The following is a 26,580-nucleotide window of genomic DNA, read 5'->3' as shown; positions in this document are numbered from 1 at the left end:
GATGCAATTATCTGTGTACATTGTCCAATTAGAGCAGATTTCGGGCGCATGGAGACAGGTTGACCATCCCAAACAAGTCGTACTGTCACTGGGTCACTTCCTAGTTGAAACGGGCTTAGACATAAGCTCTTCTTTAGGGCAGTCGTGATAAGGATGCGAATTTTCAAAACGTATTTGAGTCCAGCCTCGACAGGCAGATTGATTCTGTGTGCAGTGCGTGTAGGTATAGGTAGGTAAGCAACTTTATTGATTCACGAAGACTCATGTGAGGGGGGAGGGGCTGAGGAGGAAGAAGCAGGACGACGATGGGCCCTCGGGCTGCTTAGATGGACACTGCGCTTCGGCGACCCCTGGCCCGGCCTGACCCCGCGCTCTGACCCTTGCTAAGGGGGCTTGGGTTTGTTCGGGCAATTTAGAAAGACGTTATTAAAGTCGGCTCAGGTTCTAGGGCACAAGTTGCAGTACGCGAACAGTGCCAACATCGCGTAACATAATAATCTTGCACAAGCGAGGCGGGTACCATGTCTCGACCGTCGAGCTCGAGTAGAGTAGAGTATAAAGTAGGTCTTCGAAACTCTGGCACACACCCACGCTGGGGGATTGGCGAAGAACTGGATAGCTTTTAACATATATTCTTAAATTAAAGCTTAAATTTTGTCTATTTAAGATGAAATAAGTAAAAATGGAACAAAAAATATTAAGAATAGAATAATAGGATATAATATATACGCATCGAAGCGGAGAATTTGAATAAAAAATAAAGCAATTTGGAAAAGTAGAAAAACAGGAGTAAAGATTGATTTTATAGCCTAAATCTTTGTGAACCTTTAAGAAACTTCTGCAGGGCATCGGCAATCTTCCCGTCACTCTATCCAAGGAAAAAAGCCCCGAAAGAAAGTACATTTGGTGCACTTAAATTTAACCTCAGGAGTCGGAAGACGACACCTAAAGTAAGTTTGCGCAAGGTAGAGTATCTGTTACAGTTAATGAGATAATGATCTGTTGTCTCACGTACTTCACAAAAAGAACAATTAGGGGAAGCTGCCAGATCAGCTCTGTGTAAATAAAAATTTAGGCATGGAGCTCGAGGTGCATGCATATCGGCCAGAAGAAGAAGAAAAGCCTAAGGGCCAAGGCGCACAGTCTCCTTAAGGCAAACAAACAAACCAACGCAAGGTAAGCATATTTATTTGGCAATAGGTCGTATTTGCTGAAGCTAGGAGACTGAAATCGAAAGTGTCACGCACCGCTATACAAATTTAACCATGCTCAAGACGAGTGTGACCGCGTCATACCGCATCTCAGAATAACTAAGCATCTGTTCTCTCTAGCAGCACATTACGAAGTATTTTGCGCAACGTGGCTGTTCAAATTTTGCATCATAACTCATGCCACTGCGATGAATCACAGTGACTTTGCGATCGCATATGTAGTTAAAGAAACAAAAACTGGGACAGCTACGCACTAAGTGGTGCGAAGAATGAGGAAACAGCGGAGCTGGTGGCCTTACCCTCCTCCTCAGCCTAACCCCCCTTTCCCACCCCCTGCTAGACTGTACTAAACATGGCTATGCTATGCTTTACCCTCTCCCCTCCTCCTCACCCTCACTTTTCTTTCCCACCTCCTCGCTATTCTCTACTATACAATGTTTACCCTGTCCCCACATCCTCACCCTCACATCACTCTCTCTTTCGGTGGTCTTCTCGGCGAAGCTAGGCTAGGCTAGGCTAGGCTTTCCCTATCTGAACGTGTCGAGGAGGCTAGGCGCGAGTGGGCAAGCTTTTCCGAGCAACGCCGGCCGAACCTCAAGCTTTAAACAGCTTCGCGGTTAAAAAAGATGTCCCATCGCTACAGCGATCGGACATCTATAAAGATAAATACATAATATGTATTTATCTGAAACATGAGGGCAGGATTTTGATGGCCTAAGCCGTCCGCAAGTGCTTACGTGCTCATCTATGTCGACAAGCACAGGTACCCGCAACATGGCGTCGTCTGCGCGCCGAGCAGCTGCCGAGTCGAGCGACCCGAGCAGCAAGCGCTTTCGTTCTATTGTCAGCGACAGCGCACAAGCAGCGGTAGTCAAACACCAGCCCTGGCAGCTGGTCTGCCTGGCCTCGTGTTTCGTGATCAGCGTGGTCGTCATGATGGGCTTCGGCGCCGCGTCCGTCTCCGGCTCTCCGCACCGCTCGCTGTCCACCACCGCCGTGCCTCGACGTAGCGTCGGCCGTGCCAGAGGTGCGCTCACGTGGTGGTACTTCGGCACAAACACTCACGCTGGAGCGGCGACGGCGACGAACACGACCATCGGAAACGTTCTACCGAGACTTCGATCAGGAGACGAAGAAACCTCCGACCAGGAGTCGTCGATCGAGACTATGCGCAACATGAAGCACGTCGTGAACGCTCCGCTGCTTCCGCCGGAGCCAGTGAACGCCGGCATTCAGAAACACGGGTCTGAGCAAGGCGCGCAGGTGGCCGAGAAAAATGCTACGGACGCGACGAATCCCGGGACGACGCGCCTTCCAAGTACACCGACCGTGCACGGGACGCGCCGCGTTGGCCTGGAAGGTTCCACTCCCATTCACTACGTTTTGGAGATCGAGCCAAGCATGGACGAAGCGACCAACTTTTCGTTCAACGGAACCGTCACCATCACTTTCGTGTGCCGTAAGCGCACGGACAAGATAGCGCTACACGCCGCGCCCGGATTGGCAGTGGATGTGCTCAACGTCGTGGCCACCTTTAGGAGCGTCCAGAAGCCGCTGCGCATCGACAACACGTCTCGCAACGTAATCGAGGACCTGTACCACATTCGACTGAGAGAGCAGCTGCACAGGAACGAACGCTACAACGTGACCCTGCGCTTTTCGGGTACGGTGGGCACGGAGCCCAAAGGACTGTACCGGGTCGGCTACATCGATGCACCCGGAAAGCGACACAAGTGAGTGCCCTAACGTTAGTGGCGAAATAAAATTTATATATGACGAATTTCACAGCTTCATTTTTGCATTGTACTGCTAACGTTTTCGTTTCTCTTTCATTCTCTCTTTCGAGATATGAGTACGTTACCTGGTACGCGGTTTTCGCAACACCTTACTCGCGATATAACTTCCCAGAACTGAATGCGAAAAAAAAAACATAGCCAGAAGCCGGTACCTTTCTTTGTAAAAGTCATACAATTACATAATTATCTAGCTATTACGAAGAACATAGTGTTCGGACCAGGGGCGTAGCCAGGGGGGGGTGGGGGTTGGGGTCCCCCCCCCGAAAATTTTCAATTTTGCTTGCGTATATATACACGCGCACATACAAACGCACGCACGAACATACAGTAGTATGGTTGAACCCCCCCCCCCCCCCCCGAAAAAAATTTCTGGCTACGGCCCTGGTTCGGACAGTCATTTCCTGACTTCATAGTCTTATAAAATAAAACAAAACTAAAGGTAGACTGTTTTGCACATCGGATATGGAGAACTCTCATGTACGCTCTGTAAAAGCACCAGTCCTCTCAGCTCTGAACAAAAATAAGGTAGTGATGCCTACAGTTATTTATCTACTGTGACAAATACGGCGATGACTATAGGGGAATAATATATGTACGGTGTCTAAAAGAAAATTGAGGAGTAGCAAGTGAAGTCCATTACGACCATAACTATACAGCTTTCTTGGGTCGTCTTCAAGACGTCCCAAGAAAGTTGTAGTTACGTTATTTGTGTCTCTATTTGTTATTCCTCGAAGAATACTTGTAATCTCTCGAAGATGTCCCAAGCAAGAATTCTGTAGACTTTGCAGCACCCAGGCTCTGAGCGACCTTATTACCTTTTACGAAGGCTGTACGATGATGTAGTAAATATCTGACAGTTGCGTTTATGCCCACGGTTAATGAATATGCTTTAAATTTTATCAGTGTTCGCTCTGCACTGAATGTTGGGAAGGAAAGCAAGAGAGAAGGCGTGAGTGCGCGCGCGTGCACATGATGTGGGAATGTTAAAGGGGTCATGAACCACTTGTGCAAGTAATCATCGAATACCCCCATTATCGGAGTTTACTGCCTCCTGAATCGATTGCCGCAAAAATTTCTCGAATCCGTTAAGAACGAGCGGAGTTACGGGAGTCTGGCGCGCGCTCTGAGCACTTTCTGCCTTTTCTCGTCCCGACGTGCGCACTGGAAGCTACACGGGGAGGGATGGCACGGGAGAAAGACATTACGTCAGCGCGCGTGATGACCTTGAGCGCGTGTGGTTAAACGCGATCGCTCTCTCTCGCTGTGATTCGTGTGCGCAAGCGTGGCTACCGTGTAAACTTAGCAGACTGAGGAGTGCGGCGCCGGCAAGTGGCGGCACCCCGTAGCAAGAAGCGCATCTGATGTGAACGCCGCTCTCGATTTATGTCGGTTACAGGCCAATAGCATGCTGTCTGTCGTGTAACGTCACACAGCAGGGGCACCGCCTACCGAAGAGAATGAGGACGGGTCTCTGTGTGAAAAGTGGGCGCCTAAGAAAATGGCAACTTCGTGCTCCGCGTCTTAACTCTTTCTGCCGCGCATGGCTGCAAGGTTTGGCTGAGCTGTTCATAGCAGTGTCTGCTTTCCGAAGGATGTGTTTTCTGACCAAGACCGAGGCGTGGTTCATGACTTCTTTAAGGATTTAACTCACGATTTATCTACATACCTTAGAAAGCTGGTGTTTTGCAGACGTTACAAGAACGTCTGTCAGCTGGATTATGTTTAATAGTAGTACTGACATTGAGCTTGACACGTGCAGGTGGGCTCTTCTCACGAAAATGCGTCCCACGTACGCACGTAGGGTGTTTCCTTGTTTCGACGACCCTTCAGTGACGGCCAGCTTTGACATTACCATCGTGCACAAGAAGGCAGTCAACGCTGTGTCCAACATGCCAGTCTATAGGACGGAAAGAAGGTAGTGTGTAGCATGCATGGACTTATGGGATAAATGTGTATAAACTTTTCTGAGGCCAGCACCAAAAGTACCAGAAGATACGTTGCCTAACCAGTTCCAGAGTATGTATTCCATAACTTATGCATTGAATACAGGCCCATAGAGAAAACGCAGAAAGAAAGAAGAAAGAAAGAAGAAAGAAAGAAAGAAAGAAAGAAAGAAAGAAAGAAAGAAAGAAAGAAAGAAAGAAAGAAAGAAAGAAAGAAAGAAAGAAAGAAAGAAAGAAAGAAGGAAAGGAGTATTATACTTCCAAGATAATACGTTCACTCCAGTCAGTGCTGGGCAGTATCGAAGATACATGTATCTTAGATACTATCTTAGATACTCTTCGGGTATCTTGTATCTGTATCGCGATACGTCTTGCAAAGCGAGTATCTGTATTTCCGATACATTCAAGAATGTATCCTGTATCTTAAGATACAAGATACTGCTACCGCAACACCACCGCGCGACACAATTATCGCTGGCTAACTGCGCTTCTCAAGCTGGTACTGGTGCCACTAAGCCACCTGAATAAAACTAAGGGCAGCGACATAATTTTATTTTTCTGCCAGAATCCTCTAGTGAGGGCAGGCAATAAGGTCAGCGCGTCCCTATTGGTTTAGCAAAGTCACGTGGCAGCGCTCGCGCAGTCTCGACATAAACAAGCGCGCGAACGTCTACGGCCAGCTCACGTAGCTTTTGTTTTCTAGATTCTTTTTTTTTTCTTTTTAGTTGTGTCAGTTCCATGACACTTGCTCTTAGCCACGGTCCTGCGTCGCGTCTTCCATGAGTGCAGCGTCTGTTACGCAAATCGTTGTGCCGCTTAGTGTCGTATTGAAGAATCTCTTGCCTATATAGTGCTTCATTACGAAATCTGAAGCATGCAAGAACAACGCTACCTTGCGCTTCATGGCTTTCACACACCGGCGATTTGAAGGACCTCGTGGATGTAAGTTTGGCTTACATGCGACGACATCGACTTTTTTTTTATATGCAAATAAGGTGCTAAGAACTATAGCTTCACCGATACCGATACTCGATCTAATAGAACAAGACTTTGCCTAACAAAATATATCTCGGTGTACCGTATCTTTCTTTTTTTCCCTGCTGTCTATATATACACAAAGATCTTTTTTAAATCATAATTTTCTTGTTAACACAAATGCTTTCTTAGCTGTCCTTTTTCATTCCATACATTACCTAGGTCTCTTTATTGTTTTATCCGGTGTGGTCGCTGCAATGCGTCTTTTGTAACGTGCTGCCAAAATAAGTCCTCTGCTTTTTTGTTGCTTTTATGTGTCTGCGTTATTTCTGCTACTGTTAATACATTTATAATTCATTTGACTTTACTGTTCTGCCAAGGCGATTTTGAAAACAAATATATAATCATGTGGACGTGCCTTGGGTACTACACAGTAATAATAATATTTGAATTTTAACATCCCTAAACCACGTTATGATTACGAGAGACGTCGTGGAGGCCTCCGGAAATTTCGACCGCCTGGGTTTTTTTAGCGTACCACCTAAATCTAAGAACATGCACCTCAAGCATTTTCGCCTCCATCGAAAATGCGGCCGCCGCAGCCAGGATTCGATCCCCTTACCTTCGGGTCAGCAGTCGAGCACCACAACCACTAGACCACCGTGGCAGGTCCTGAGTTTGCAGTACTAAACATTCTGCTTACCGCTTAATAAAACAACGAAACTGAATTTGCATTATAATAACGGAAATTATAAGGAGCCATCTTAAAGGCGTTAGATCGGAGATTCGAGAAACATTTATACCAAGTTCTCCGTTTTCCTCATGAGTGTCCCAACGAGTCGTTTCAGGCAATCTTCCATTTGCAATGAATTTTCTATTGTCTAGCCTTAAGTTAGTTCAGTAAAGAGTTTCGTTTCTACAATTTGACTGCCGCCATCTTAATCGTCCCTATACCACGTGACAATACAATATGCCTGAGACTTTTCCGGGTTGCAGATATTCTTTCGTTTAAGAAAAATTGTTCAAAAATTTCATGTTAGTGAGTATATCGATAACGAACGCTTTACAGCAGCAGATACGTAGAATATGAACAGCCATTGCAGTTGTATGTCCCCTTCATATACACTACGCGTCACAAAAAATTTCGCTTCCGGCATTGCTGCTGCTATACACCTGTCCCGTTAAGGCGCGTTCACACTTGGCCTCGAAGGGGGCGAAAGTGCCAAAACTCACCGGAAATTCACTCCCTCCACCGCCTAAGCGGCCTGAAAACCAGGCTGCAAGCCCGACGCGAAAAAATCGGTCCGAGACCGACTTTTCCGCCACGCGAAGTGGATCGCCTTTCCGCTTCACGGGAAGCCGTACTTTGGTCGCTTTGTTTTCATTAGCTTAAACCGCGTGATGTAAGCAACGGCCGGCCGCAATGTTGATTCAACACTGCGGCCAGGGCGTCGGCGCTGGCTCGCATCGGCGCAATCGCGCAATTGCAAACTACCCGTGCAACACGACAAAACTGACAGCCTCGACAAGAAGGCGTTCCTTGAGAGCCTGGTTTGGATTAAGATTGCTGAGAAGACTGGAATTCGCCGAAGGTGAAGCGGCAGCGAGTCCGGCGTGCCCCGACGTATCTCGCTTTAACACAGCCGGGTGAATCCGCCGCCGCTGCTGCTGGCGTGCCCACTTATGTAGTTTCTGCTGGTGTATATCCTGAAACAATGGTTTGAAAAGGTGAAAGCCATTTATTTTCTGTGTTTTGCATGCATTACTTGAATTCGGTAAAAAATTAAATGCTCAGGAAACGGACAAAATAGAATGAATTCTCGAAGCGGCCAATGCAGCCACGGCAAGCAAGAGGGGCAGAACAAATGTGAACATTCTCGGCGCGCGCGAATACGGTTTCCCGGCCGCTGTGGCGCTTTCGCTTTGTCTTCGCTTCTCTAGTGTGAATTCTCCGTTACGGACAAGGTAACGCCCGTATTTGCACCATCGTGTGAAGGCTTCTTATTAAAGTTCTTGTGATTAGATGGCAACCCGCTAGCTGGTCGGCAAGCTGAGCAGCGACTCCCATCAATTACAAAAAGACAAGCAAGAATCGCTGTCAGCAAAGTGTATAAAGAGATGTCCTGTTAAGCAGCTTAAACAAACACCGGTTAGTTGTTTCGGAATTGAACTAATGTACTTTGAGCAAGAAAGACAAACTTTTAGGGTACTAGCAGACATTTTTGTGCATGGGCGTTTGCTGCTACATAATATGGATATGTAATAACTAATTTGCGAATGTATCGAAGTATCTTACGATACAATTGGCGAGTATCGTATCGGATACAATTATTGCGGTAGTATCTTGTATCTGTATCTCAAATACTTTTTGCCTGAGTATTTTGTATCGTATCGCGATACAATTTTAAAGTATCTTTGCCCAGCCCTGACTCCAGTTTTACACTGTATACTGAAATTGTGCTTTCACCTTTCTTTTTCCCCCTCGTGATTTGTTTTGCTATTGGTTGCACAAATGTGACAAGCTAAGGGATAGTTCACATGTTTTGAGGCAGATTCGCATAGGCAGGTGGCTTCCCGAAGCACCGCATCATGTGTTACGACAAGAAAATTCAAATTTTATATTGTGAGAACGGTTTATGGGCGTCATTGTGTGATTTGGATTTCCGTATCATGGTACTTAGTTATATTTTTATGCTGTTATACAATCGTACAATTCCGTAAATTTTGTTTCTTAATGTATATAAGGACGCCAGACCTTGTGGCCGACACTTTTGCCAGGACGCCGAGGATACCAACGCTGCTCATCGCCATGACGCTGAACGACTTTCCGTCCTTCGGCAAGGGCACGGTGAGCATTAATGCCTCGACGACATATAACCACGTGCTTGGTCACATGATCAGCTCCGAATCGCCTAGAGCAGCCGCAGCAATCCCCGTCGTAAATGTGCTCATTTCATTGCCAGATGCGATAAAAGTATTTGATGTACAAGAGTATACTTAACCGAATTTCGTTTCTTTCTACATTAATGTTATATTCTGAAATACGGTCGTTCGTGTCCCTCACATTAGTCTTAGCTCAACTTCAGGATTCACTTCCACGCGTCATGTTCTGCGCATGTCCCATTTGAATACACTGTAAGCTCGGTAATGTTTCGTTCACTTGACTTCAGATGAGGGTTTGGACTCGTGCGTCGGCTACGGCCCTGGCACAAAAACTGGCTCTGGACGTTGTGCCAAAATTACTCGAGCATTACGAAGATTATTATGAAACGAAGTATCCGATGCCGAAACTGGGTAAGCCCAAATACTTTATGAACGCATTTCACGTGACTTGTATGATTATACACTTGTCCGTGTAAGGACCGCGGCCTCGCTGCTTTTGCTTTGTCGGCTATTCGCCAGAATACTTGAACGACAAGGAATTCAGACAGCCAAAACTTGCTCTTCGGCATTTCAGATATCGTGATCATTTCCAACTGCTCCATTGACACGTCCGGCTACTTTGGATTGATCTTCATGAAAGAGCCGACGTTCGTCCTTCAGAATCCACGAAAGACGATGGCCAAGGATGCTTTGCAGCGGTTGTCGGCTTTAGCTCACGCCGTATCGGCGCAGGTGAGTTTGTGCGTTCACACTGACTTCAATCTATAGATTGGAGCGCACTTGACGCAGTGTACGTAGTGACGTTTAAATGTGGGACTGATGTTGACTGAAAGCTTCGAAATCTTAGGAAACTCAGTGCATGATAGCATGCTTGTGCGTATTAGTTGTTTCTTACAGTAAAAATTCGCAGTTATATACAGATTTTCAAATAACCAGATAGGGCCGCAAACTATATGTACCTTAGGAATCACCAATAAATATACTTCGATATAATTTGGTCCGCTCCTATTTAAACCTTTACATCAACCCCGCTGTAGCATTCTAGAGGCTCTGAAGTTATAACATTTAATATATCAGTCTTTGTCGGTGTTCTTTCCGTTTTTTTTTTTTGCCAACTCAAGTGGTTTGGAAACCACGTGACGCTTTCTGGATGGAATAACATCTGGCTGAGCCGAGCACTGGCCGGGTTCAACAAGTACTCGGCGCTGAAGAAAATCGATCCCTACTGGGATTCCGTAAGTCACCAGTCCCGTAATACTTCACATATATCCTTGCGGATTCAAATGAACTTTACTTGGTTTGCGCAGCACACGCGTGCTACACGCGCAAGTCGAATTTTATACACGTGCTATGGTGGTGACGGCGTTCCTTTGAATCCTGTACAACGGCAGCACCTTAAACATCTGCGCTGCGCAAAAAAGCAAGCTTTACAAAGAAAAAAGTTGTACTTTGCGAGCTATAATATAGTTTGTTCGTACTGTAACTTCAAATGAACTGTGCGGTACAAGCACCGTAAGTTGCTGGAATAGGCGACACAGCACGGGCGCTTTTTTCTATCGTGTCTTCTTCTCTAACTCGACGGGATTTTTTCGGGCATCAGCGATTTACTGAAAAAGTGGTTCAGTTTCGCTTTACGCAAGTGGGTTTATATGATGCAACGTAACACTAATTACACATGAAGGTCATGGTTATCGTTTTTTTTTAATAACAACGAAATACCTAATCTACGGCTATCATGAAAGGGCAGGTTAGGGTTCGTCACTGAAAAGCAAGCTGCAGACGAAAAGCCAGGGGACATCTCCTAGGACAAGGAGCCAGCTCGACTGGAGCGTTGCTTTTTTGTGACACCGAAAAGCGACTGAAGCGTGTGGTGTACATCTTAAGGAGGGCATGCCGGAAGCTTACTTCAGCGACAAGTACAAGAAAAAAAAAACTCCAAGTTCGTATTTCTCTACTGGTTCACGGTGAATGCAAAATGACATAGCCATATGTTCGGTTATTACAGCATTCGTATCACGATTTAGTCCCACATCTTGACACGTTCTAACCATTTCTTTTACGCTGACTTAGAAGCTACATACACGTACCATTGAAAACTAATCTTCCGAACGTTGCTAAAAGAAGACATACGCCGTACTTAGAACGAGCGCTCGATAGAAAAATAAAATTTGTAGCCTTCGATCATCCCGCAGCCCCCATTTCATTGCGGTAGCAATTACCGAAGGGAAGTTGGGCCCTCGTCAGGTGTATTACCACACCTTTAGCCCAATTTCCTCGGTATACAGTGTTCGCTGTACACCGGAATAAAAATTTGATTTGATTTGATATGGACAGTCTCGGCTGAATTTTGCCGTCGCCGTCGCCGCCGTCATGCACCGTGTATGTATAAGTATATATATATATATATATATATATATATATATATATATATATATATATATATATATATATATATATATAAAGCCCCTGAGCAAAATAATTCAGAAAAATGCTTCCGAAGCGCGGAATCGAACCGCGCTTCGGACCTCTTGCTTCGCAGCGAGTGGCGCTAACCACTACGCCACAAAGTGCAGATCCTCGACAGCTAACGGCGAGCGTTATATACACACCCTTTACCTGCTTTACCGCTGGACGGACTCAGAGACGGTAGGCGCTTATAAGCGTTTCTTCACTACCAGCGAGATGGTGCTAGGAGCGCGACGGGCGCAATTAAAAGTCGTCGGCGAGCTCGCTTTCAAGCTTTCACCGTGATGTCCGCGCTCATGTTACGGAGCGTACGAAAGTCACTCGAGCTCAAGGGACGCCGCTAAACGAACAAACAGAAGATGAGCGCGAACTATCAAGTGTCACAGCTCGACACTTGAAGCACTCTAGTTTCCTTCGCTGCTTCGGCCGCCTTTGCAACAGGAGCGCTGTTCAAACTGAGAGTATCCATTTTAATTCGTATAGCATTAGTTTCTTGCTATCGCATTCATTGCTTCGCCCTTGCGGCGAAACTGTGACTTTTTTCGTGAGCACGATAAAATCTTCGCTTAAAAATATATAGTGGACGACGTTGCCGCACTTAGTTTTCTTTGCTCTTCTCGCAACCAGGCTGATTTGGAGCTCGTCTACGACGTTCACGACGCGTTGTATTCGGACAGCCTGGGTACTCACTACGCGCTGTCGGACGAAGAATCCATCGACATACTCGTCCGAAAACCCTCTCATCAACGTCGACCTCAAGAAGGTACTTTGCACCAGAATGAATAACTGGGCATTCAACATTAACTCTTCGTATTGCCATCACGTGGTGAAACGTTGAGCGAATATTGTAAATACTTCCAGGGACTCTCACTGGTAAGAATGGTGGAGGCGTTCTTGAGCAACAACAGCTTTCGGAAAGGTCTGAGCGTGAGTACCCGCTGCGTAAACTAGCGCTATCATAACCTCTGTATAATTTTTTTATGGAGCAGCCGTGTATCGGTAACCACTGCGTTCCCACTGATACATGAGTGCTTGTGTTTATTGTCGCAGGAGTTCCTCCAGTCGTACAGGCACGAGCGCATACACGAGGACGACGTATGGAGGGCCTTCGAGAAGGTACTGCCTAGCAGTTCGAAATGTTTAAGCGTGCTTCGCTGACATTACTTTTTAATTGCCACAAAACAAGTGGCTGTACTTTTGCACGTGAGGCATGTCTTGAGGCTGGTGTAAGGCGACTGCACGTTCGACTTGTGCGCCTGCTTTTGGCAAGATGTCGCAACAACAACAACAACAACAACAACAACAACAACAACAACAACAACAACAACAACAACAACAACAACAACAACAACAACAACAACAACAACAACAACAACAACAACAACGACAACAACAACAACAACAACAACGACAATGACATGCGGGCTACCATCAGCATAGCCAACGACACTCAGCCGCATAAATGTTTTGGGCATGTTGTCGGTCGCTGTTAATGGTATGAGCAGGTTTTGTTGCGGGTTGACATACCTTGCCTCCAAAATCTACGCTATCACGGCTATAGATGAAGGGACGCATACTGTTGCCGAGAAAAAGCAGGCGCTAATATGCATCGCATATGTAGCATTGACTCATTTTAAAGAACACGGGGGAAATGGAAACAAAATAACGTTAGACATTATTCTTTTCCCGATAGTCATGCGTTTCAGCGAAATAGGAATCTAATGTTGCGGCAACATGATTTAACTTCTGCCTAACTGGCATCTTCATGTTGTGCACTCTCCGCTACTAGCAGACATCTACTGATTTTCCTTTGCTGCGCTTTTTGTCTGTCTTCTTTATATGAACATGTATATCTGACATGCATTTGACAGAAAAATAAGCCGGCTTCTTCTTTAGCCCTTCTAAACAAATTCTGGCTACGGTAAGGTTTCGTTCATGCGCCGCTGTGACCCGGCAATACGTTGAACCTGAGAAAGTTCACATTTATTCTATGAAGATTTCCTTTTTTCTTTTTTTGTTGGGGGGAGGGGGGAGCGTGGAGCGAGGAGCGTTAGCATAACTTATTTCATTGGACGAAGGAAACAGAGCGCCGACCAAAAGTAAAAAATATATTCTTAAAAAGGCCGTTTTTTAAGGTTTTTTTTTTAAAAAAAAGGTTTTTAAAAAGGTTTTATAAGAATATATTTTTTACTTTTGGTCGGCGCTGTGTTTCCTTCGTCCATGTCTTTCCCCGGCGAAGGCGGGTTTCCGCCAAACTCTCGACTTCATAAACTTATTTCATGGTATCTGCACTGCAGTTAAAGCACACGCTCAGTTGAAACGAACCGTCGCTTGAATGTGTGTTAATGTGTGTGTGATTTGTATGTGATGTGCATGATATGTGTTCGTGATGTGTGTGATGCATATGTGATGTGTATGTGATGCGTATGTGATGTGCATGATATGTGTTCGTGATGTTTATGTGCTGCGTATAAATATATGTGGATTACGTGCATGTGTGATGTTTCGACAGGTCGAAAACATGTCGGGCAATCCCATGGACCTGACCTCGGTGATGCACTCGTGGACAAGGCAAGATGGCTACCCCTTGGTAACCGTGAAACGATTCTACGCTTCGGGCACTGCCAAGGTCTCACAGTGCCGCTACTTCCTCAACGAACCTCGCCTGGAAAACAGGTCAGGGATCGCGACCGATTCGCTTTTAATGCGATAGCACTTTGGGCGGATGCGTGAACCCACATGTCATTTCGTTGGCGTCTTTCTTCGCCCTTTGCGTCATTAAATTTGAAACGCTGAAAAAGCAATCAGGAGTGACGTCGTGAGCCGCAAATATTTTAGTGTGATATTTTCGAACGCGGTGCGGAGTTAGAAATCCACGGATTTCTGCAATTCATTCAATCTCAACGCATTGATACTCTCTCGCATTTGCATAAACAGCCTGATTTTGGGTTTGTCTGACTTGCTTTCCCTCCTTTTTCAGCAACGTGTGGCACATTCCGATCACTTTTTCCAACGGCGGTCCATTCTCGCAATTCAAGGACCACCCTCCCGTCGTGTGGTTGTCAAAGCCTGATGGTAAATGACACTGCCTCTCGGCGGTACTCCTTGTACAAAGTGACATACGGCTTTGAACAACTAATCACAGTAATCGCAAAAGGGCTTCGAAGGACGCATCACAGTCGTGCAATTGCGGTGGCGGTTGTTTCTCGCAGGCAAGTTGACTGACGTTCCCTTCAACACGACCTGGCTCCTGCTCAACCTGAAAGCCAAGGGCTTCTACCGCGTCAACTACGACAAGCGGAACTGGATGATGCTCATCGAACAATTGAAGAAAGACCACACGGTTAGTGAATCGTTCCCGCCCTTGTGTTCTGTGGTCGCAACTTCGTGCTTTGCTTCGAGATGTTCTCGAAAGCTTGCTGCTTGCTCTCGTGACTTCGTTTCAATCATCGGCTATATTTCGTTCTCTTCGATACGCCACTACGAAGCAACGCGTTATGCGGCTGGTGAGTTTCTAAGGTGGTAGCATGATTTCACACATTAAGCGCCAGATAAAAGCGACAGCTCAAATAAACGCATGAAAAAGGAACAGAATCGGCTGCTACACTTGCGGTAATCGGTCGCTTATCGAAAGATTCCTGTTCTCTATATATCTATAAGGCCTGTTCTTTAAATATCTTCCTGTTCCTGTTCTCTAAATATCTAAAGGACCTTATACATGGCCTGGTATGATGGTAGAGTTACATATCTATTGCACTAGACACATATCTATTACATTACTTAAAGCAAAACTGGCATGCTAAGAAATTGCCTAAGAATCGCGGACGTTTTACAAGCCTGCCCTTGAGCCCTTGAGGTACTAACGACAAAATGTGTTCACTTACCTCGTTATGTCGTCATCCGCACCCAAGCTGAACGAAAAATATTGTCAACTTAATTTGTTCGGAGGTGGAATCCCTTTAGGCGCATATTTTTTCGGGCTGCCAGATAGGTTGAACACGAGAAAGCTTCCAACGTAAGATTGAGTATGTATTTTGCGTTCCGAAGTTTTTCCAAGCCTATTTATTTTCACCGCATCTATTACACTGCAGGTCATACCGCATCAAAACAGGGCACAAATACTCAGCGACATCTACGACCTTGCCCGGTAAGTTTGTATGTCGGGAGACCAATCTGGGAGTTTAATGCACTCAGTATTATCCGTAAAAGTGAACAAGTCAATTTGAAAGCGATTTCTTGATTGTTGCGTTCGCATTCGGTGCTAGGTCGGGCGCACTTCAAATGAGCCTAGCCTTCTCTGCCAGTCGCTACCTGACCAAGGAAAGAGAGTTTCTGCCGTGGAAAGCAGTCTTCAATGCCTGGAAAGGCATCGAGAAGCTTCTTTTGGGCACCAACATATTCCCGTCCTGGAAGGTGGGTCTTTACGCAGACTGACCAGCGAGTACTTAATATCCGAAATTCCTTCTATGTAAACATTTCTCGACGCATATAATGAAACATTCCCACATTTTCTAGCAGAAAATTCTGCATTTTCTGGATTTAGATTTCCTGAACATATTATAATCGCAAGAGAGTTTAATTTTGTCAAGATCCTTGCCCCTGCTCGCTTCACCGATTAATTGGCTGTATCTTACAGTAACAAAATTGTATATATATATTTTTTCATTTGTTTGCATCTAGGCATTTGTCGTGCGTCTCATCACCTCCGCTTACACGGCGCTAAACTGGGAAGAGAAGCCTACCGACGATGTTCAGAAAACGCAAGTTTAATTTCATTTTCTTGAAAGATCGCTTTATTTTTCTCTCAATAACTCTGTATCACCAGAAGCAGCGTTTATTAATCAACTCATCTCGAAAACTGGGTCACTGCGAATATGTAAGCTTGGTTGTGCTCGTATTTACGTCACTGCGCTTAAGCGTGCGATAATCATTAACAATGCCCAGCGACAAAATCTGCTGCAGTCGGATTAAAGTTAGTTGTTTGCTCTCTGATTTAAGTCTCACACCTTATGTCATGTTGTACTTTCGAAGTACACAAAGTATAGCTATGCAAACTTTGGCGGTCCCGCCTGTCTCTTGTTTCACTTAACCAACGCCGCTGAATATCAAATCAAAACGCACTTGGAGCCAGATTCGTGAGTATCCACGCGTCACTAAAAAAAAAAAAGAAACGGACACTGACTCTCACTTACGGCGTATGTATCAGCTACCATTTCATATGTATGTACGTATTCAAATGAGGTCTGCCTAATAGTATTCTGATACGACTGCTCGAAATCTTTCGCCAATGGCTGCCAGTGTGAGTGTTCATCTTTTTTGGCAGGCTACTGCGCAGAGACATCTACGCGCTCGCCTGTCGTTACGACTACGCCCCCTGCGTGTCGGCTGCAGTCAACTATTTCAAGGCGTTCAAGAGCGCCAGTCGGCAGCAAAACAAGTTGAGTACAACGCAAGCTCCTTCACTCCGAAAATTAGCCTCATTTTTTTTAGTACTGCCAGCCGTTTGTAATTGAGCGTGCGCACGCGCCTATATTCTGGTTATATCTTGCTCACTGACTTACATAAGCAGCAACTGTCGTTCCCCTGCTGTGACTTTATTGTTTCGCATGTGCAACTCGTATAACGTGTGGCGGATGACGAAGTCTTAAGAAATTTTCTTTCAGCTCGCTAACTCCACTGGTTTTCGTCCGTAACTTTGCACGCTACTATTACGGCAAGCTTAAAGGCAAATGTAATTTTTGCGCAAGTAACGTGGCAACAAACATGTTTTTGAGCATTTTGTTGTCAAGGTGAAGCGTGTTGAAAACAAGATAAGCATTTTATATCAATATGACTCAAAGGGGCCGTGAGGGCATCTCATGCGGGGATGAGGGGGTGATTGTGAAAATAATACGTGTAAGTACAATATGCACTATACATGAAGAGGTCATATGTTAATAATAATATCTCGGGTTTAACGGCCCAAAACCATGATATTATTATAAGAGACGCCGTACGGGGGTCATATGTTACAATGAGTGTTATAATCCTAATGGAATGTTACAGAGCTTCTATTGATATATATATATATATATATATATATATATATATATATTCAGCGCCCTCATTGACAAAGCCCTATCTAAAGAAATAAAAGAAAGGTAAAGCCAATTCGAACTAGTGAAAGCTGCCGAAACAGCGCAGCGCTCTTGTGCCAACTCCCGCTGCCGCTCGCGACGAGTGTCGTCTTCCTCGGGCGTACGAGAAGTCTTGCCCATCTTCAGAAACCGCGCGGCGCACTTAAAACCCCGCTTCTATGCGTCAGTCGCCTCGTCTCCACCGCGCCGCTCCTCCTCGCGCCCAGCGCGGCCTCGCATTACCACCTCTCCGGCCAACGCCACCTACAAATACCGCTTCGTCCGCGACCGAAGCAGTCACGTCATCTGTGGGTGTATCTGGTAACCGGAGCATGACATGACGGACACTGGTCTGTTGTCAGGCCCAGCCCTAGAGCTGCTCCGCCATTAAGGAGAAACTTGTTTTTGCATTTCTGTTTTTGTGAGACATGGCTGTGGAGTGCAGGTGTGTTCAGTGCGCTAGTTGCAGTATAGCGTGGCAGCCTCGAGCCCCGTACTCCAAGTAGCACTCAACGTGTGTCCGCGGGTACCAACGCAGGATACCTCGCAACCAGCGCGGCTTCGTGTACTGCACGGCAGTACAGCGGGGCGACTACTCGGACTGGAGGTTCGTCTGGGACCGCTTTGTGGAGCATGCGCACGAACCGGGACTCGAGCGCTCCGAGTTCATCTGGGCGCTGAGCTGCTCCACCAATCAGAGGATCACCAGAACGTAATTGCACATTCCTGCCCCGAGACTATATACGAAATTATGCGTAGGTTGCAGCCCGATCATCAACGTATTTCATGTACACCGTATATCACAAAACTTTTCCCGTCCGTCTTCGCTTACCGGTGTCTTGCGACAGACGATCCCATTATGTGTCTACAAATTTCTTGACCTGAGCACATCATTCTATCTACAACCGTTTTAGAATGCATTTTGCTTTCTTGGTAACAATTCTGTTAATATAATCATTTACAGGGAATCTGCTGGAGGACTTCGTCATAGGACTCGCCTAGCTCCCACTTCTTCCTCTTGCTGTCATATGGAATATCATCTTGCTTGCACTGCTCAATTTCTTTTTAATCAACGAAGGAAATTAAGATGAAAAATATGTGAGCATAGCACGTAGCAGTGTTTTTTTCGTTTTTTTTCTGGTGCACACACAGTGGTATGTTCAGTAAGGTCGGTATGTTGTAGAATTGTAGACGAACGTACGACAGTCGATACTGAAAAAATCTCGTGTTCACAAAAAACACCTATACTATGATTGCTCCGAAGAGCAAGTTTTCGACAATCTTGGCGCATGGCAAGTTTTTTTTAGCGGTGACGACAGCGAAATTTTAAAGACAACATATAAAACAGAAAATCCTTTTTAATTCAGCCCCAAAAAACCGTGCCTCGAAGAAACAAGAGCATGAACAAGCTTCAAGTTTTTACCAGCTCTCAAGGACAGCCATTTCATTGTCGATATTGTCGAACGTTGTCGTGCTGAAACTATTGCTCAAACCGAGTTTTCTTTTCCTCTTCTTTTTTTATAGTGATTTAATTGGGGCGCGGTTTCGGGCCGAGCGCGCGTGAGCTTTGGCACGTTTCAGTTGCCTTTCAGGCTGGCGCGTATCCTCCCCAGTAAAAAAATAAATAAAAATAAAGCCCTCGTTGCAAGAGTGAGCCCACGCTGCTGCTGACCTGCATCATTACGAGCGCCTTGAATATGGGAGTGCAGCGAATCGATTTTTCGCCCGATCGATCGTGTTCAAGAAACGGGGATTTCCCGGACTGTCCAAGAAACTGGAGTAGGTCTTACGCGCCAAGATGAAGATAACTTTGAGGAGCAACTGGCCTGTTTCTTTTCCCTTTTTTTTTCGAGAACCGGAAATCGCGCGTTTCAGTTACACTTGTCGTGCTTTTGCGATGGTCTTTTTGCCTTTTACACACAAGGGTGACTTAGCGTTTGCCGTGTTGCGCCGCTAAGCACAATGACGCCGGTTCGAGTCCCAGTCACAGCGCGGTCGCATTCTGAGCTTGGAATACGTTGCGTGGGGGGTCTTTAGAGGGTATGTGGGGACGAAATGCAAAAAAAAAACATCAGTGTACTTAGATTTAGGTTCGTATTAAGGAACCCGGATGGTCAAAATTAACTCGGCACGGCGTGCCTTATTGTGACATCGCGGTTCCGGTGCGTAGAACTTCAGATTCTTATTTTAATGATTGCTGTTTGGTCATTTAGGGCCGGAGGAGCAGACGCTTTTAGGTCGGGCAGTTTCTTTTTGTTTTGTTCTGCCTTTTTTTGGCTCAGAGTTAGATTTGTGCGCTTAATTTGCTTGTAAACATACAAGTTGCAAAGTAGTTGCTACCAGAAACAAAGCACATATACCTGAACTTCGATCTCTGATACAGATTATGCGGCACCCGCGTCGATTGCTGAACTGGCTGCAAAACGTCATAAGGAACAAGTGAATAAACACGGAGTCTTAGGACACAAATCACCGATACTACACCACGCACTGGTTTGAGAACACCAGAAGGTATAAAGGGTCTTGTTTGACAGAAGCAACAGGTCACACTGCTGGTACTAATCATCGCTACTTATCGAAAAAGAATGTTTAAGAAAAAGTCGTACGGTACCTGTTGTCTTCGCCTAAGACGACTCAAACGCGAAAACAACCTTCTTTAACTTTTTCTTCTCAGTCAAAATTGATTGACCTCGCCCCTTCGTTTAAAGCTTTCTGCACTTAGCGTGGTTTTGCACTGCCTCCGGGATCGGTCTACCTTTGACCAAACGACGACGTCACACATTTTGGTGATCTGTGACGTAATCACGTGATGATGATTCGCATAATTCGTGTTGACGCCGCCGACGGCCAATTTTCGCGTCTGATGACGCATCTAAGGCTATCGCTTTAATAGAAAACAATAGGACAGAAGGAACGGCTGGTCTCGCAATTCAATGTGTGAAACTTGTCATTAATTTTTTTTTTACGCAATCCGAGTCGTCTCTATTGTGCCCAGGCTCCTGAGGAAGACCCTCAACGAGAAACTGTTGAACGTGTTTGACTGCGTCGCATATTCACCTCCGTCGCTGAGCGTAGCGTCCAAGGAAGGAACCTCACGCTCGACTTCATCCGCAAGAACTGGCCGTCAATGTTCTTCATGTAAGAGCTCCCTGACTACGCAAGAAGGGTAGCTGGCAGCCAAAATGAAATTTGTACCTAACTACTTTATTAGCTTTCGTGGTGTCTGCGGCGGTGCAGCTTGTATTGTTTTTACGTGGAATTCATTTAAAACATTAGAGAGCAGTTTGATGTTGTGCACAGGCGTGCATGATACATTTCACTTGTTTCCTTGAGCTTCAAACCTCATTTCTGTAGGTGTCGCTGTCTGCTGTTGTGATGCAGTTAGTGTTTTATGGATGCATTTAATTTTTTGACGTAAGTAGCGCGACCTTTTTAACTAAAGGGGGATGAAAGTGTTCAAGGAACAGCACGAGGCTTAGTTGATTGTTTCAATTAACACAGTTCAAATTAGGACTTATTGATACACGATCTTCGTAGTGAGTAGCGCAAAGCGAACAGGGACACAAGAGCAACAAAGAACACTTTTTTTTTACACAACTTGTTGCTATGATTTGAGTTACTGGTCGTCGTACTGTCAACGACGACACGTCCTTATTATTTTACCGCTAAACCTCGCAGGTGGCGCGCGAAGTTCGTGGAAATTTTGATTCGCATTGCCGCTAAAATGGTGAACGATCAGGAGCTCGACCAAGTAAGTTTTCTCGGCATTTTTAAATAAACGAACGGGTTAAGCAGTGTGAAATCGTTGAGCGAAATAAACATAGTGCGTTGTTATACAGAAACGTTCGTTGTGGACATGATAAACGTTCAATGACAACTGGACCTTATTGAAAAGCTTCCAAGAAAGCGGAGTGGGCGCGTTTGCACCGTCACAAGCGATGCCAGAGAGCACAGTTCTTTATTCGTACGCGCGACTGACGGTACGCTATTTTTCCAGCCTCGACAATTTTTCTCACGAGTCTGTCAAATGAGCCTGTCAGCCTGTTATACGAACAGTTTAACCTGCTCGTTTAACAGGATAATTATCAAAATGTCAAATACGAGCTCAAAAAATTTATCGTTTTTTTTTCTCCTTTCCTTTTAAAGGTTCGCAATTTGTTCTACAACTTCAACGGGACCTCGGCCGAAGTCACCTGGGCTTTTCAGCAGCTGGACAATAACGCCGCTGCCAACAAGGCTTGGATGGCGTCACAGTACAAGCAGATCAGCAAATTTCTGGCCGAAGACGAGCGAGAAATTAAAAATCTGGAACCTTAAAAAAGCTGCAGGTTATGTGGAAGTAAAGGTGATGTTTGCGGCGAAGTAGTCGGCTTTATTTATTACATGTTTTGAAGTCTTAGTTCAATTGCGATGGAAGCAAGATTGAGCATTTTAAAACGCTCTCGAAACGCGTGTTTATACGATATACAGTTCGTTAATGATATATTATGCGATATACAATTCGTTCGTTATACGACAATTACGCGATATACACTACGTTAACAAACTGCTGAATACCAGCGTTTGTTACTCGATGTTATATGAAAAATTCTTTAAGAAATTATAACTCTGCTCGATGCTCATGAGCAGGTAAAGCTCAAAATACCCAGACAGATTCACACTGTAGCATAAGGCCTTTTATTTATACGATATACTTTCGTTATACGACAATTACACGATATACACTACGTTAACAAACTGCTGAATACCAGCGTTTGTTACTCGATGTTATATGATAAATTCTTTAAGAAATTATAACTCTGCTCGATGCTCATGAGCAGGTAAAGCTCAAAATACCCAGACAGATTCACACTGTAGCATAAGGCCTTTTATTTATACGATATACTTTCCTTATACAACAATTACACGATATACACTACGTTAACAAACTGCTTAATACCAGCGTTTGTTACTCGATGTTATATGATAAATTCTTTAAGAAATTATAACTCTGCTCGATGCTCATGAGCAGGTAAAGCTCAAAATACCCAGACAGATTCACACTGTAGCATAAGGCCTTTTATTTATACGATATACTTTCGTTATACGACAATTACACGATATACACTACGTTAACAAACTGCTTAATACCAGCCCTTGTTACTCGATGTTATATGATAAATTCTTTAAGAAATTATAACTCTGCTCGATGCTCATGAGCAGGTAAAGCTCAAAATACCCAGACAGATTCACACTGTAGCATAAGGCCTTTTATTTATACGATATACTTTCGTTATACGACAATTACACGATATACACTACGTTAACAAACTGCTTAATACCAGCCTTTGTTACTCGATGTTATATGATAAATTCTTTAAGAAATTATAACTCTACTCGATGCTCATGAGCAGGTAAAGCTCAAAATACCCAGACAGATTCACACTGTAGCATAAGGCCTTTTATTTATACGATATACTTTCGTTATACGACAATTACACGATATACACTACGTTAACAAACTGCTGAATACCAGCGTTTGTTACTCGATGTTATATGATAAATTCTTTAAGAAATTATAACTCTGCTCGATGCTCATGAGCAGGTAAAGCTCAAAATACCCAGACAGATTCACAATGTAGCAAAAGGCCTTTTATTTATACGATATACTTTCGTTATACGACAATTACACGATATACACTACGTTAACAAACTGCTTAATACCAGCCTTTGTTACTCGATGTTATATGATAAATTCTTTAAGAAATTATAACTTTGCTCGATGCTCATGAGCAGGTAAAGCTCAAAATACCCAGACAGATTCATACTGTAGCATAAGGCCTTTTATTTATACGATATACTTTCGTTATAGGGCAATTACACGATATACACTACGTTAACAAACTGCTTAATACCAGCCTTTGTTACTCGATGTTATACGATAAATTTTTTAAGAAATTATAACTCTGCTCGATGCTCATGAGCAGGTAAAGCTCAAAATACCCAGACAGATTCACACTGTAGCATAAGGCCTTTTATTTATACGATATACTTTCGTTATACGACAATTACACGATATACACTACGTTAACAAACTGCTTAATACCAGCCCTTGTTACTCGATGTTATATGATAAATTCTTTAAGAAATTATAACTCTGCTCGATGCTCATGAGCAGGTAAAGCTCAAAATACCCAGACAGATTCACACTGTAGCATAAGGCCTTTTATTTATACGATATACTTTCGTTATACGACAATTACACGATATACACTACGTTAACAAACTGCTTAATACCAGCCTTTGTTACTCGATGTTATATGATAAATTCTTTAAGAAATTATAACTCTACTCGATGCTCATGAGCAGGTAAAGCTCAAAATACCCAGACAGATTCACACTGTAGCATAAGGCCTTTTATTTATACGATATACTTTCGTTATACGACAATTACACGATATACACTACGTTAACAAACTGTTGAATACCAGCGTTTGTTACTCGATGTTATATGATAAATTCTTTAAGAAATTATAACTCTGCTCGATGCTCATGAGCAGGTAAAGCTCAAAATACCCAGACAGATTCACACTGTAGCATAAGGCCTTTTATTCATACGATATACAGTTCGTTAATGATATACATATTATACGGTATACAATTCGTTAGTGATACGACAGTTACACGATATACACTTCGTTAACAAACTGCTTAATACCAGTTTCTGCTACTCGATGTTATACGATAAATTCTTTCAGAAATTATTCAAAACTATATGTTCCATACCAGCCTCTGCTGCTCGATGCTCGTGAGCAGGTAAAGCTCAAAATACCCGGATAGGTTCACACTGTAGTATAAGGCCTTTTACCGACGCCAAGTTTGGCTGTAGTTTACGCTAGGGGTGTGCGAATATTCGAAAATTTCGAATAGCGAATCGAATAGCGTTCTATTGGATTCGGTGCTCTAATCGAATAGTGTATATTACAAATAACGAATATTTTTCGAATGATTTTTCGAATAATCAGCAATGACAAAAAATGCTCGAAAGAACGAGATGTTAGAAGACATCTGGATGGAGTCACCGAAGCGACAGTATTTTCACGGGGTCATGACGTCGACGAAGGCAGCAGTCGGCGTGTCCAATATGAAACTCTTTATTTGGCCGTACTTGTGGCCAGGAAACGGAAAGTAAATCTACAGCAATAAACACTGCACACCGATAGCGGCGAACAGAGCGTCGGCCGTCGATAATTCGCTGGTGGCCGCGTTAGTTCCAGAATAATCTCAGCTGTTCGCGTTTGCGCGCTCAAGCCTCTAAGGAGATTCTAAAATAATTTGCGCAAGGCAACGGCCACGCGTGCAACAGACTTCTTAGATAAAAATAATAAAAGCGCGCGTGGCAGTATCATCAATACGCTGTCTTCACGATGACATTCATGATGATGCTCACTCATGAAAATTGCTTACTATTTATGTATCAGTTTAAACTTAAGAGCTGTTGACAAAGTATTACCTTGAATACTGCAGTCACTGCTATATTTCAGCCTGCAGTTAGAAAATATTTCGAAGGCTCTAGTTGCTGCTGTGTACGCTTGTCACAGTTTAAATAACTGTGGTATTTTTGTCGGACAGTAGTAGTCGTAATGTTCATTTGTTTAACGCCTGTGAATATTTGTTTCAAATGAAATGTTGTAGAATTCTTTGGCTGTTTTGAGCATTGTTACCTACCAGTATGGGGCTGCATTGAAAATGGTTGAGTTACTGTTCGAAAACTATTCGAACAGTACTCGGTTCATATTCGTATTCGATTCGGTATCATCACTATTCGATTCGTATTCGATTAGGTTGTAAAACTCACTATTCGCGCACCCCTAGTTTACACTTTTCAAGACAACGTTAAAAAACTCTGTGCCTTCGTACCGACGTAATGTTCACCATGCTATACGCAGGCGAATAACGCTGAAATCAGCTCACTACTATTGTGGATACGATATAAAATTCTTTAAGAAATTGTTCAAAATTGTAAGTTCCATACCACCCTACCATACTTTTTGTATGTTCGTGCGTCCGTTTGTATGTGTGCGTGTATATATACGCAAGCAACATTCAAAAATTTCGGGGGGGGGGGGGGTTGAACCCCCCCCCCCCCCTTGGCTACGCCCCTGTCGTGAGCAGGTAAAGATGTAAATACCCGGACAGATTCACACTGCAGTATGAGGCTTTATGGCGATGCCAAGTTTGGCTGTAGTTTACGCTTTCCATCGTACCAACGTAACGTTCACTATACTTTACGCAGGCAAATAAGGCCGAAATCGGCTCACTACACTGTGGTAATGTAGCTCGTTACTTGAATTCTTAAACAAATATTTTAGTTTTTTAGCGTCACCGCCTTCACCTAGAAGCTGAAAACTAAGCCCTTGATTCCATTGCGGTTTCGGCACGGGCGAGGTTTGTTCAACGTACCATCGTAACTTTCAAGGCAGCTACCGTGTTTTTATTTGGTTCTCTGACACACCTTCGTCTCTGTCACCGGCGCCGACACCTCTTCTTGCTTTTCTTGCCGCGCTTGCGCCACTGCTGCCACCGAGGCTTCCGCTCATGACAGCATTTTCAAGAGGCGCGGAATTTCCGCGACTGCCGATGCAATGTCTAGTGAGGAAAATGTCCTCGAACCTTGTTATAGTTACGGATGTGTCCGTATAGTCTTGATAATGCTCATTGTTGCCAAGGCCCTCGTCCAAATCCCTAAGAATAAAGGCGTTGTATTTCCCTTTTACAGCTGGAACTTCAGCAACCTTCTGCGCTGCAACGAACAGGCTTCTAGTTGCATCTTGCCGCATGGTCATCGTGTTCTCGCTACTCTCGCTTCTCTTCCGAGAACTTTCCGAGATTTTAATGTAATCTTTTTTCTTCGATGCATTTTCTGCAGTTGCTTCAGCCATTCTGATGTCCTCAACAGCACGGCTATTCATGGCAGCACCTTCGTCTTTGTACTCGCCGGTGAAAACAACTGTAGCCCTCTCTGCCGTGTCCATACTTCTCGTATTCAGGCTGACGTTGCGGTTGTTACTAGACACAGCTGCTTCAGCTGCTTTAAGATCATCACGACTATCGCGGTAATGTTTAGTGATGAATATGTGGTCGAAATCTTTTATGGTTATGGTAGTGTCTGGATAGTCATCGTCCTCAGAACGTTGAGGTTTCAGCTCCG

The 26,580-nt window shown here is 44.4% G+C and overlaps 1 protein-coding gene and 1 long non-coding RNA gene across 2 annotated transcripts; both read left to right on the top strand.

Annotated features, from left to right (window-relative positions):
- The first annotated feature begins 1,985 nt into the window (after nucleotides 1–1,985).
- LOC119394737 (aminopeptidase N-like) lies at nucleotides 1,986–9,576 on the top strand. Its single transcript, XM_037662043.2, has 5 exons — nucleotides 1,986–2,944; nucleotides 4,767–4,922; nucleotides 8,671–8,773; nucleotides 9,096–9,219; nucleotides 9,383–9,576. Exons 1-5 carry the CDS (start codon nucleotides 1,986–1,988, stop codon nucleotides 9,574–9,576), a joined length of 1,536 nt encoding a protein of 511 aa, XP_037517971.2.
- Nucleotides 9,577–15,364: 5,788 nt separating this feature from the next.
- On the top strand, nucleotides 15,365–16,036 carry LOC119394736 (uncharacterized). Its single transcript, XR_007416379.1, has 3 exons — nucleotides 15,365–15,421; nucleotides 15,540–15,687; nucleotides 15,955–16,036. It is a non-coding gene; the product is annotated as an uncharacterized LOC119394736 (long non-coding RNA).
- Nucleotides 16,037–26,580: the final 10,544 nt, after the last annotated feature.

This window comes from Rhipicephalus sanguineus, chromosome 5, assembly GCF_013339695.2.
Source record: "Rhipicephalus sanguineus isolate Rsan-2018 chromosome 5, BIME_Rsan_1.4, whole genome shotgun sequence".
Classification (NCBI taxonomy): Eukaryota; Metazoa; Arthropoda; class Arachnida; order Ixodida; family Ixodidae; genus Rhipicephalus; species Rhipicephalus sanguineus.
The sequence above is the reverse complement of the archived record's forward strand: the minus strand, read 5'-3'. Positions and strand labels throughout refer to the sequence as shown.

What these genes read in the sequence shown, in the direction of transcription:
- LOC119394737 (XM_037662043.2), top strand. Translation starts at nt 1,986, where the DNA reads ATGGCGTCGTCTGCGCGCCGAGCAGCTGCCGAGTCGAGCGACCCGAGC. An exon ending in GCACCCGGAAAGCGACACAA is followed by an intron (nt 2,945 to 4,766) that starts GTGAGTGCCCTA and finishes TGACACGTGCAG; the next exon opens with GTGGGCTCTTCTCACGAAAA. An exon ending in CGTCCTTCGGCAAGGGCACG is followed by an intron (nt 8,774 to 9,095) that starts GTGAGCATTAAT and finishes ACTTGACTTCAG; the next exon opens with ATGAGGGTTTGGACTCGTGC.